The sequence below is a fragment of the Phyllostomus discolor genome, chromosome 5 (assembly GCF_004126475.2).
Source record: "Phyllostomus discolor isolate MPI-MPIP mPhyDis1 chromosome 5, mPhyDis1.pri.v3, whole genome shotgun sequence".
NCBI classification, from domain to species: domain Eukaryota; kingdom Metazoa; phylum Chordata; class Mammalia; order Chiroptera; family Phyllostomidae; genus Phyllostomus; species Phyllostomus discolor.
This window is the reverse complement of record NC_040907.2, coordinates 6493211-6506261: the sequence shown is the minus strand read 5'-3', so window position 1 is coordinate 6506261 and position 13051 is coordinate 6493211. Positions and strand designations below refer to the sequence as shown.

General features: G+C 51.1%; 1 protein-coding gene across 1 annotated transcript in view; it reads left to right on the top strand.

Annotated features, from left to right (window-relative positions):
* MTOR (mechanistic target of rapamycin kinase) overlaps positions 1-13051 on the top strand; it is a 111368-nt gene that overhangs the window by 13252 nt on the left and 85065 nt on the right. Inside the window, exons 10-19 of the mRNA XM_028511253.2 lie at positions 828-956; positions 1634-1878; positions 2935-3150; positions 3482-3687; positions 6052-6174; positions 6806-6895; positions 7018-7110; positions 7743-7877; positions 8115-8244; positions 10041-10291. Of these exons, the coding sequence (XP_028367054.1) occupies positions 828-956; positions 1634-1878; positions 2935-3150; positions 3482-3687; positions 6052-6174; positions 6806-6895; positions 7018-7110; positions 7743-7877; positions 8115-8244; positions 10041-10291 (1618 nt within the window). The remainder of the gene's footprint in view (positions 1-827; positions 957-1633; positions 1879-2934; positions 3151-3481; positions 3688-6051; positions 6175-6805; positions 6896-7017; positions 7111-7742; positions 7878-8114; positions 8245-10040; positions 10292-13051) is intronic.

Here is a 13051-nt window from a genome sequence, read left to right as displayed (position 1 = left end):
AGTCATGTAAAGGACAGCGCTTCCTTGGCTGAGCTCCAGCCTTTTCTGAGTGAAATGACAGTGATGTCAATATTTGCGTTGGTTGAATACCCTGTGAGCGTGTTAGGTGTCAGTGCTGTTTTCAGTAGTCGTCACTGGGAGTCACCTAGCTGTGCTCCTTTCTGTGGCTTTCTGAGGCCTTGATTTGATACAAGACCTAAAGAGAGGACTCCTAGGTTAGAACTTAGGGGACTTCATAGTCACCTTTTTTCTTATCGCTGAAGTTGGCTATGTTACTCCACCTCTTCCCAGTGAATAAAGCACGAAAACAACCTTAGGCACCTGCAACATGCAGAGGCCGGGTGTCCTCTAAGTCTAGGGGGTCAGTGTTCATTAGAATTGTGTCTTTACAGTTTCCTGTTTTCGTAGCAAGGGTTGTTCTGGTGAATGAAGAAGACTCACCCATTCTGAAGCCTAGCATTCTCATGGGGAGAAAAATTCCTTTCCATAGGATGGCCATGCCCTGTACTCTGGTCCCCAATGTACAACATTGTTGGGTTTGCTTCCCAAGTAGGTACCATGGCCAGCACCGCACTAACCCTTATGGTTCCTGTGGAGTGAATTGGGGCAGTTCCTCAAGACACTTTACTGCCATCTGCTGGATTGTTGTTTTAAATACTGTTGCACAGATCTACAGGGACTCTGGTGTGATGGGCCCCCTAGACTTTGCAGTAGGTCACCAAGTGGTGCCCTTACCTGGGTGACCCTCCTTGCCCCGAGGCAGTTTTGAGGTGGGGCATCACGGAAGGTTGTTATGTCTAAACTAGCCCCTCTTTGGTTCCCTGCAGGAGACAGAAGGCCATGCAGGTGGATGCCACAGTGTTCACCTGCATCAGCATGCTGGCTCGCGCCATGGGGCCAGGCATCCAGCAGGATATCAAGGAGCTGCTGGAGCCCATGCTGGCGGTGGGGCTGAGGTGGGTGTCAGAGACCTCGGCTCCCCGACTCCGGCAGCCTGGGGCCTGGGCCCCGGTTCCGGGACTGTGCGGAGAGAGCGAGGCCCGGCTGTTCGCACACTGAATCCGATAGGCAGGGCGGCTCTCGCTCAGCACATAGGCTAGTTTCGAGTCCTGGTTTCCTCACTAGCCAGCCATGTGATCGTGACTAAGTTACTTTACTCTGAGCCTCGGTTTCCTCACCTGAAAAGGGCGTACAATACTAATTCCTACTGGTTGGGGTTGTAGGGATTAAGTGAGTTTATGAAACAGCCACTGTTAGCGCAGTGCCTTGCATGTAGGCAGTGCTCAGTTAATGTTTGCAGCTCTTGTGTATAGGCCCATGGGCGGATTGCTTAAGCTCTCTACACTTGAATTCGCTTCATCTGTAAAATAAGGAGGGTGCTCTCGCTGGCCTCCCAGGCGGTTTATCGAGCAAGTTCTCCCATGGCACAACCAGAAACTCGTCGTTTGGAAATCTGTGATGAGGCCAAGAGAGTTCAGGACATTTGCCCTATTTTGTAGTATCCTCTCTGCTTTAAAGACCAAGCAGTGATGGGGCCCGATCCCCTTGCTGGACAAGGAGGATAGTTTCGTCTCGAGAATGGACTGAATGTCGTGTGTGCAGCCCCGTGTGTAATTGGTGTCCTCCCCCTCAGCCCCGCCCTCACGGCTGTGCTCTACGACCTGAGCCGTCAGATCCCACAGCTGAAGAAGGACATCCAGGATGGGCTGCTGAAGATGCTGTCCCTGGTCCTGATGCACAAGCCCCTCCGGCACCCAGGCATGCCCAAGGGCCTGGCCCACCAGCTGGCTTCCCCTGGCCTCACAACCCTCCCTGAGGCCAGTGACGTGGGCAGCATTACTCTTGCCCTCCGGACTCTTGGCACCTTTGAATTTGAAGGTAAGAGACTGCAGTGGCTCGTGCAAAGACAGCGTGATGCTGGGCCCTTTGCGAATGGAATGAGGGTGCCTAGGATTCCTGGACCCTGCTAGGGGCCCCGGAGACAGGGTAGCTGACTCTGCAGCAGCTCGTCCTTCCTGGATGCTCTCCATGTATTGCTAACTCCTACTGCTTGTCCCCCCCCCCGAGGAGTTTGGGGCAGGTGGTATTCAGGAGAAGTGTGCATTCGTCCAAGAAAATAATGCTTCAGAGGTGGCAAAGTCAGAGATGGGTCCCCCTTACCGCCCTACCACCATGTGGCTGAGATGGTATTTAATGCTTTCAAATGTATGAGCAGGGGCTTTTGGGTGTTTGGAATCCAGTGGCTGTATGATCTCTAAGAGTGCTGTACTATGTAGTTCAGTTTGGAATTCCAAACTGCAGATCATCCCCCATTAATTCCCTAGAGAGATACAATTCCAGAGAGAAAAATGGTTACTTTTTTGAAATTTAAGCTCATGTAGGTGGTGGTAGTCAAGTCTCCGGGGAAACAAGCGAACACAAAAGCCTGAAGGTGCCATCCGACTAGGACAGCCATCTGTGTTTTCCCTCTGGAGTTAGTTCCCCCACTGGCCGTGACCAACACCCAGGACAGTTCACTGGTAATGAGTAGAGAGTAGCTGTGCTTAAACCCAGCCTACATCAGCCTCTCTTTTTGGTGTTTAAGTCAGGAACTAAAATACACAAGGTGAATTTGACCAAGAGTTGGTTTACTCTCCGGAAATATAAAGGGTCTGGTCAGAATAAAACAATGATTTACTCTCTGAAGGGAGTAAAGGAAGGACTAGAGTGGGGGGATGCTCTCCTTCCTGTCCCCCAGCTCCACTGCCCCCCTTCTGCCTTTCTCACAGCTGAAGGCTCGTCTGCTAGGAGGAGTATTGAGTCAACATCTTGCTGATCGATATCTTGTTGAAAATTGAATTAGGAGCCATAACATGAAAAGTGCAGCTGGCAAGCTGCAGACCTGCTGTCTGAGGCAGCAGTGATTCTTCCGTTTTCTCTCCGTTTTGCGCCCAGGACACTCTCTGACCCAGTTCGTCCGCCACTGCGCGGACCATTTCCTGAACAGCGAGCACAAGGAGATCCGCATGGAGGCCGCCCGCACCTGCTCCCGCCTGCTCACGCCCTCTGTGCACCTCATCAGCGGCCACGCCCACGTGGTCAGCCAGACTGCGGTGCAGGTGGTGGCAGACGTGCTCAGCAAGCTGCTCGTGGTCGGGATAACGGACCCCGGTAAAGCTGACTAGACAGAAACAGCCTGGGGGGGTCCAGGGGCTGGGGGCAGGTTCGTTGCACAGCCTCTCTGGAGACCTCCAGCCTCAGCAGGTTGATGTGCAGCTCTTTCCCTGCCGAGGTGTCGGGCTTGGCTGCTCCAGCCTGCTGCTGTGAGATGATCTGTCCTTTATTATCTTCGCCCCGGGAGCAGAGAAACGGATGACAGGGGAGAGGAGAGAAGGGGACCTAGAGCCTCTCACTAGGCTGACGGCAGTGTGGGGGGGACACCGGGAAGGCCCAGAGAGCTGAGGGTGCTGAAGAGGCATTCACGGCGTGGTTGTTCTTGCAGACCCTGACATTCGCTTCTGCGTCCTGGCGTCCCTGGACGAGCGCTTCGATGCACACCTGGCCCAGGCGGAGAATCTCCAGGCCCTGTTCGTGGCCCTGAATGACCAGGTGTTCGAGATCCGGGAGCTGGCCATCTGCACCGTGGGCCGGCTCAGTAGCATGAACCCCGCCTTCGTCATGCCTTTCCTGCGCAAGATGCTCATCCAGGTAATGACGAGCCTGTCGAATGTAGAGGCGGCGGGAAGAGGACTTCCGTCAGTGCAGAGGTCCGGGGAAAGAGAGGTGAAGACAAGGGAGAGGAAGGTTCAAGATCGAGATACTTCCACATGTTTTCCAGGCTTTGTAATTACAGTTCTCGTGTCTGTCACCTCATAAGCCACTTGTCAGTATGACTCAGGGTGCCTCTTAGTCCCAGGCTGACCCGTCCTGCAGCTCTTTCTTTTTCCCGACGAGTCACCTGCGATTCCCTTTCTCGGTGCTCTTTGCTGCAGGTGGTCCTCCCAGCACCCCTCTGCCCTTGCACGCTCCTGCTTTTCTTGCTGCTGCCAGGTCAAGCACAGAGGCCAAGGGTGGGGTTTCGGCACTGGGTCTCATGGTCATTGCCCACAGTCTGTGGCCCCGGGCTTTCGTTACTGTATAACGTGAGGTGCCAAACCGAGCTGCTCGGACTGGAGCCTGAGGCAGACTGACGTTGCTGGCCGGTCCAGTTGGGTTTTCACTGCCTGCCAACACCTGTCTTTACCCCCCCGAGTAAGTTCTGTGGCCCCCTCGTGAGCGATGCGGGGACCAGTCCTTCCTGCCTCACGCTACTTCCACCCGCCTTGGCTGGGGCTCACTGGGGCTCACCAATCATCTCCTGTCTCCCCACTTCCGCCCTGTCCCACCCCACTCTCCGCTTCCTACCCTCCTCCCTGGTTTCTTTTGAACTAGATGCTTCCCCTAACACAGCGAGAACTTAAACACAAAAACTCATTCGTGTATGTAGTTTTCACCCTGGAGAAATGGCATCCATTCCCAATCTGTCATGATTAACGTGACCATAAATTCGGTCCCTCAGTCAATTAGAAGGTTATACTCATGGTGGCACTTCTGTTTTTAGCCTAATAGTTTATTTCTTTAACTGCTGGTCTGTGCTAGAAATGCCTATTTGGTCTTTTTAAAACACCTAAGGTTTGGGGAAGAAGTCACTGTTGAGCCTGTCAGTCCAAATCGTGCTCAGCAAGCTGATGTAGAAATACCTCCCCGCGAGTCTGTCGGGGCCTTAATTCAGTTACCGGACCTTCCGAGCGCGTACTGCATTCCCAGCGCGTCATCAGGGGCCAGGCCGGGGGGCCAGTGTTCGCTGGAAGCTCACGGACAGCTGCCAGGCCTCCGCGCCGCCCTGCCGCGGCAGGAGCTGGAGCGCCACCGAGTGAGCACGCCACGGCCGGAACCGAGCCTCTGAGACCCCAAAGTCTGAAGTGACTTGTCTTGTTTTTAAACATTGATGCAAATTTTCTCACGTTGAAGTGCTCATTTTCATGCCTGGATAAGGGACATTACCTGAATGGGCTTTGTTCTTTTCTACTGTCTTGATCGTTGAGGTGGGCCTGGGGTGTTGTTATCGGGGTGCAGTGCTGCTCTCTGGCTCTGGAGATGTGTGAGCTCGGGTGCTGTGACTTGGCCCCGCGCTGCCCCACTCAGAGAGCTGCGCGCTCCTTGCCGGCGCGGGTCTGTTCTTAGGGCCCCACCCCGTCCTCTTGCTGCTGTCTGCTGTGGCAGGAAAACTGCCCGCTAAGCCGGCCCGGAAAACCAGGGTTCTGCGGCCTGTGGCCCAAGACAAAATACAGTAGTAAGTTTCAGACTCCTCCTCTGGGCAGCAGAGTTAACGGGAGCTTTGTTTTGTTTTCTTCACGTTTGTCACTAATCAGAGGTTCCCTCTGGCAACTTGGGCTCCTCAGGAATCTGTCTGCCGTGAGCTCTTTCGTCTGTGTCACCAGGAGCACGGTGTGTGATTGGCTGCTGCTTTAAGGGTGTGAGAGCAAACGTGCTGTCTCTGGTCGTTAAATCCGAGGGGTTTCTACGGACGTGATCCCCAGCTGCTTGGGTTTGCCCAGGTGTGCCCGGGCCACTACCGAATACCAGTATTTCTTGCAACGTCGTGGCTGATCTGACTATTCTTTGGCACCGCCGGCATTTTTAAGGCGCCCTTGGTGATCTGCTGTCTGGACAAAGACGTTTATGGCAGACAGCCCTTCCTGCGTTCCTCATTTCTGCAAAGTGCTGCTCAGTCCTGTGGGTTTTCTCAGCCTCCTGGGACTGCTGCACTGCTAAAACCTGTGCTTTAGAAAGGACTCTGGGGCCTTCGGGTGCAGTCATGGGGGGAAGGGGCTGGTTCCACACAGTGTGCCTTCTGGTCGCTGCTGTGCCCAAGATTCTGAGCCGCAGAGGTGCCCTTTGCTTGTGGAGGACCAGGCAGCTGCTGGGTCCACAGTGGAGCTCTGGTTCCTCCTCGTTATTTCCTGCCCACGCTTTGACACGCAGTTCCTCTCTAGGATTCCCTCTGCCATGCTGTGCCTTTCCTCCCTGCAGATTCTGACAGAGCTGGAGCACAGTGGTATTGGAAGGATCAAGGAGCAGAGCGCCCGCATGCTGGGCCACCTGGTCTCCAATGCCCCCCGGCTCATCCGCCCCTACATGGAGCCCATTCTGAAGGTAACTCATAGCAGCAGAGACACTGGCACGCGCTCTAGTGTGTCTTATGCCAGCTCATCTGGGGCGATGGGGGTGTGTCCCTGCTCACTGGTACACTGAACAAAGTAGACAGTTTCTTTGGCTCCAGGGACAAAGGCCACATCAAGCAGCCCCCGTTAACGAATGTCAGGAATCTCACCGATCGCAGCAAAGGGCTCTTAGAAGCGATAAGATGCGATGCTTCAAGCACATCATCAGATGTGTGCTTGGAAAGAAGTAGGAGGGTTGTGGCATAAAAGAGCTCCCGCAAAGGGAAGAAAAGTGGGCTGTAAAATCTGAAGCAGCCTTCAAGGTCGAATGTGTTAGAGTCATGGGAAGTCTTTCACAACTCACGTGAGCCCCGGCAAGTGATCGGCCACACCAGTGTCATTCAGAGAGGGCCTGGGGAAGTGTTGTTGAGCCCTGGCCCTTCCCAGCTCGCGCGTCAGACTCCTGTGCATGTCTGAGGACAGTGTGAGAAACCGGGTTCATAAAACCTGGAGGTAGCTGGCCGATGAATGAGATGGTCTCTCGGGTGAATTTTGCTTTCGTGAAAGAAAGGTTTCTCGTGGACTCTGACCTGCACTCGTTTTCTCACACCTTCTGTCCACAGGCTTTAATTCTGAAACTGAAAGACCCAGACCCTGATCCAAACCCAGGCGTGATCAACAATGTCCTGGCCACCATCGGAGAGTTGGCTCAGGTAAGCAGGCAACTGCTTTTTTCATAGGGCGGGAAGGATACGGTTAACCTTTGAATAAGTCAAAATACTTCTTAACGCCGTAATTTCTAGTCTTGTCTACCGTGCTTTTTGTCATCTTGTAGGTTAGTGGCCTGGAAATGAGGAAATGGGTTGATGAGCTTTTTATCATCATCATGGACATGCTCCAGGATTCCTCTCTGTTGGCCAAAAGGCAGGTGAGTACCGCTGCTTCCTGGCTGAGCCAGCACCTGGCACACAGCAGGTCCTCAGGAGTACTTGCTGAGTGAGTGAAAGGAAGAAGGCCTGGGAACCAGAATTAGCTGTCATCCTGGCCAGGAGTCACTTCCAGGAAGGGTCAGGGCTGGCCAGTGCCATTTCCTCTGGACGAAGGCCAGTGCCGGTCCTCTGTCAGGGCCTGGCCCCCGAAGGGAGAAGAAGGCCTTGAGCTCCGGCTCTGGAGGTCAGCAGAGCTTCCGCCCCGCTCCCCACGCCTGGCTGCACCCTAGTCGTTGAGGTCTTCGGGTGACTGGGCTGAAGTTAAGAGCAGTTTTAATTTCCTTTCGACTCGGACTCCTCCTGTCCGTCGGTCAGGATATGGATGGACTGTGTATTTCCTTGGAGAAAGCCGGGGCTGTTCTTTACTGTTCAACTCAGTGGTGGTTGTGCTGGTTCCTGGCCTTGTTTTTACGTCCCCGCTCTCAGGGTTGCTGTTCGTGCCTCGTGTCTCGACGGAAATTCTTTTGTTGTAAGAGCCTCTGACACTTCATTGCAGCCGTTTAACCAAGAGTACAAACTTTTCTTTCTCTCGTACTGGCTCAGCTCACCATGTGGTCTTTTGTCCGTCCAGGTGGCCCTGTGGACCCTGGGACAGTTGGTGGCCAGCACCGGCTATGTGGTGGAGCCCTACAGAAAGTACCCCACTTTGCTTGAGGTGCTGCTGAATTTCCTGAAGACTGAGCAGAACCAGGGCACACGGAGAGAGGTAGGGAAGGTGGCCCGCGTGGTCTTTAAAGACTCGGCTGGGAGAGTGGAGAGAGAGACACACAAATGCGTGTGGCGTTAACATGCTGTCATCAGACTTCCTGTCCGTTTTGTTCCTGTAGCTCCAGCTGGTCGTTGGGTACGGAGTGAGGGTCAGGGGACGTCAGAAGAATTCCCTGGTCACTGTTGCAGCCAGATGTTCTGATGAATGTTTTCTTTTCCCTCCCCGCCCCGCCAGGCCATCCGTGTGTTAGGGCTCCTGGGGGCCTTGGACCCCTACAAGCACAAGGTGAACATCGGCATGATCGACCAGTCCCGGGATGCCTCCGCGGTCAGCCTGTCGGAATCCAAGTCAAGTCAGGACTCCTGTAAGTTGAGGGGCCCATGAGAGACTGGCTGAATGTCTGCCTCCCCGAGCCCTCGCCGGCCATGTCTAGAAAGAGTCTTAGGCTGGGGAACTATAAAATTACAGCACACTGGCTCGCTTTGCAGCTTTGAATGAAAAGGCGTGATTTCCTCTGGAACCGTAGCCGGGACTCTGCTTCCCAGTGTGTCCAGAGTGCTTGCTCCCATCTGCCCAGGGTCTTTGTCAAGGGGCAGCAGGCTCAGTCTGTACTCACTTTGGGGGGCCGATGACGGATGTGAGTTATCACCCCGTCACTTCTGTTCACCTCTCACTCTTTGTTAGTGCTTCTCTGTTCTGTCCCATGGCACCCAAGGAGGAAGGGGGTAGGATTTGATTGACAGGGAAATCTGGGGCAAGGCTCAGAGGCCTGGAAACGCTATGGCAGTGCGGTTCCAAGGTCTTCTGTCCACCGAGCGGTCTGCTCCCCGGGCCCCGTTGCCTTCGGACACACTTCCTGGGAGATTGGGTCGGGTGTGTGATGTGGGAGGGTTTTTAAACATAAGCCCTTGTCCATCAGGGCAGGTTTATTTCCCAAGGTGTGAAAATTCAACAACTGCTCTCCAGCTATTCCAACAAAATGTTATTTTTCCGAAATAAAATAATTTGTCCCTAAATTCTATGGATGGGATCATATTCCTTCTAGTTTGTTCTTCTGTACGTTTTAAACAATCTTTTTTTAAAGATTTTATTTCTTTATTTTTATTAAAAAAATTTATTTGTTTTTAGAGAGAGGCGAAGGGAGGGAGAAAGAGAGGGAGGGAAACATCAGTGTGTGTTTGCCTCTCACGTGGCCCCTACTGGTGGGGACCTGGCCCGCACCCTAGGCATGTGCCCTGACTGGGAATCGAACTGGTGACTCTTTGATTCACAGCCCGCACTCAGTCCACTGAGCCACACCAGCCAGGGCTGCTCTTCTGTACGTTAAGAAGTGTGCCTGTGATGTTATCCTGTCAAGAGCAGAGCCCGAGCCATGTCCCTCCAGGGGTCACCCTTACTCAGCAGTGTCAGCCATCCAGGCTTACCCTCCTCCGCACTGACCATTAACCACCCACCCCGAGTCCTTGAGAGCCACGCTGTTCAGGTCAGGTAGCACTTGCCACCCGCTTGTCTTAATTGCTTAGGAGAACCAAGCAGGTGCTGAGCAGATGTTTGCCTAATTTAATTCCCTTTTCTTTCATTTGGGAAAGTAATTATTTTTATAGATGGTTTTGGCTACAGAGTTGTGAACTGTAATAGTGAGAGGCTAAGTTAAACATGGCTGTTTTACGAAAACCCATCATGTCCTGTTTTAAGCTTTGGTGGTTTAGGTAATAGGAAAGCCAAAAACCGTTTAGTCCTTGATGACAAAAGCCTATACGTTGGTTCCTAACACATCCTGTGTGTCCGACGCTGTTGAAAAGCAGCAGGGAGAACTGTGTGAGTACTAATGGCCGTCAGGAGGGTCCTTTCCCCCCTCACTCGAGGACATGCTTATTGATTTTTAGAGAAAGGGGAGGGAGGGAGACATTGATGTGAGAGAGAAACATCAGTCAGTTGCCTCTCTCCTGCGCTCTGCCCAGTGCCGGACCCACAACCCAGGCACGCGCCCTGACCAGGAATAGAACCTGTGGCCTCTGCTTACTGGACAGCGCTCAACCGAGCCGAACCAGCCGGGGCAGGGGGTTTTCTTTTTTGTTGTTGAGCAGACCGTGCTCTGCCCAAAGTCAGAGTCGTGGCACGTACATACAGCTCACGGCTCTTGTCATCCTTCTGCCCCAGCCGACTACAGCACCAGCGAGATGCTGGTCAACATGGGGAACCTGCCTCTGGACGAGTTCTACCCCGCCGTGTCCATGGTGGCCCTGATGCGCATCTTCCGGGACCAGTCCCTCTCCCACCACCACACCATGGTCGTCCAGGCCATCACCTTCATCTTCAAGTCCCTGGGGCTCAAGTGTGTGCAGTTCCTGCCCCAGGTCATGCCCACATTCCTCAACGTCATCCGGGTCTGCGACGGGGCCATCCGGGAGGTGAGTAGCTAAGACCTGACCCTCGCTCCCCTCAGCCCTGAGCCACACCTGCGTGGAAGGTCTGTCTGTGCTTCAGCTTCCTAACCCCCCTGCTGGCTGTTGGACCCGATGCCGCTCCTCTCCCTTAACGTGACGCCTGAGGGGGCAGGTTTAATCAGGTGGCCCAGTTGCCCAAGTTTCCCCTCAAAGCGGCCACAAGGTGAGTGCCTGGGGGAAGGACGGCGTTGTCATTCTCAGTCGTCCCGAGTCCATGTGGCACAGACAGCCGCCTGGTGGGACAGCCGCGTGTGGGTGTCCGGCTGCTGCTTTGCAGTGAGATTCAAGTCCAGCATCTTTAGTGAAAGTGCTCCAGAGGTGAAGCTGCCCGCTCCTTACTGTGTCTCATGGTAGTCTGTCCCATTGTTGTTGGCCCTAAATTTGAGCACGTGGTTAGTTGGTGTCTGTCAGATCTCCCTACCATATGGTTACCTTTTTTCCTTAGTCTTTAACTAATCCGTGGGGGGACTCTTGGAGACCGTGTGCCTATCCTATTCCCCATCTGCCCTTTACCCAGCGAGTGTAGCACCCACGGACAGCCCTTGCCTCAATCAGTTATCACGCTGGTTGCAAAATTAGGAATTTCCAGTTCTATTATTTTTTTCTACTTTTAATAGCTGGCGTTTTTCTATGAAGAGGAATTTTCCCCTTTCTTTCCCTCTTTTTCTCTCGTGCTCCGTTTTCCCTAAGCCACAGAACTTGCAAAGTGGTTCTGTGGTTGCTATACCTATACCACCACCGACAGCAAACTTACTTTATCAAATTCAAGGTGGCTCCACAGTTTCTGCTGTTCTCAGAGTGTCTTGCACAGGAGTGAATAGGGTGCTGTGCTGCAAAGACGCCTGAGTTAACTCTTTTTCCTTCTGTGGAGATGCTCAGGTTTGATGTGCTTGTAGAGGAGGTGTAGTATCTTTTTAGAAGGTCCGTTTCCTAACTTGGTGCCTGGAGTATAAAAGTACATTTTATTTTTGTGGAATCGACTTCTCTGAAGTCTGAGCAGTCCTAAAGTTTGTCTGTAAATTTCCTCAGGCTTTCACTCTAGATAATCATGTAATCTGCAAAGAGAAGAAGATAGTTTCGGGGTTTTTGTTTTAATCTCTGAACCAGTTATTTTTCTCACTGCGTTTCTAGGACTGTTGATTAGGTTTGGTGACAGTGGAAATTTTTCATCTTAATCCTGATTTTAACGGGATTTCTATTAAGATTTCACCACTAGGTATGATGTTTGCTATAGATTTTTGGCAGACAGCTTTTAAAGTTTATGAACATTCTCTCATGGTCTTGATTTGCTGAAGAGCTTTTATCATGAATGAGTATTGGAGTTATCAAATGCCTTTTATTTATCTGTTATAATGATTATATGAGTTTTCTCTTTTAATGTGTTAATATGTTGAATTACATAGATATATGTTCTCATAGTGAAACATTTTTGAACTCTTGCGTTAAAACTATCTCGGTAATGATTTTTTAACGCATTGATTTTATATCTAGTATTTATTTTACAATTTTTACATCTATGTTGCCTAGTGGAATTGATCTGTTACTTTTTCTAAGATTTTATTTATTTATTTTTAGAGAAAAAGAGGGAGGGAAACATTGATCGGTTGCCTCCCACACGCCCCCAGCCAGGGACCTGGCCTGTAGCCCAGGCACGCACCCTGACCGGGGATGAACTGGGGACGTTCCAGTTCTCAGGCGGCACTCGGTCCACTGAGCCACCCCAGCCAGGGCTCTAATTTCTTTTTAACTATAAGTTCAAAACTCTGTTTAATTTTTCAGTTTCTTTTTAAGACAGTTTTGGTCACATTATTCTAAGAAATTGTTTATTTTATCTAAACAATTAAATCTGTTAGCATGAATTTGTTCATAGTTCTTTTATATTTTAATTTCCTGTTAGACATTTGTCAGTATTTTTTTTTCCAAAAAACTAACTATTGCTTTTGTCGATCTTCTCTCTTGTATCCTTGCTTTTTTTATTATAATTTTCCTCCTATTTTTTTCTTTTGACTTTAAAAAAATTGTTTTATGTTGTCAGCCTTTCTAAAGCTGTACATTTTACTCCAAGTATTATTTAGCTGCATTCAAAACTTTTTAAAACTTTATTGAAATGAAATGTACATACCATAAAAATCTTATTAAGTATAAATGTTGTAATTGTATATTTACAGGGTTCTGTAATCATCACTACAGTCTAATTTTAAGAGAATTTCCATCACCCCAGAAAGAAACCTCCCGCCCATCCACAGTCATTTTCCACTCTCCCCCAGCCCTGGGTGACCGTTTGTTTCCCCACTTTCTGTCTCTGGGGACCTGCCTCTTGGGGCATTTCGTAGGACCGGAACCCTGTCTGTGTGTGCGCGCGCAAGCGCCCAGGTTCTTTCACCTAACATAATACTTTTGAGGCTCTTTCATATTGTATTATGTGTCCGTAGCTCATTCTTTTTTTACCACTGAAGAATAATGGGGCATTTTCATTACCCTTCAGAAATAAATATTTTCTAATGTTTGTTACGATTTCTTCTTTCACCATGGAAAGAGTATTTTAATTTGCAGACTTGCAGAATTTTTAATTCCTTGTGTGGTATCTTTTGATCTTAATTGCACTGGGTTTATGGTTCCTTGATGTTCGCTGAAACCGCCTTAACAGTCTGACGATGCTTGGCCGGTTTTGAGCAGCGCTTCCTCGGTGCCTGGGAGCCGTGCGGGCTCGCGGATGTCACGCAC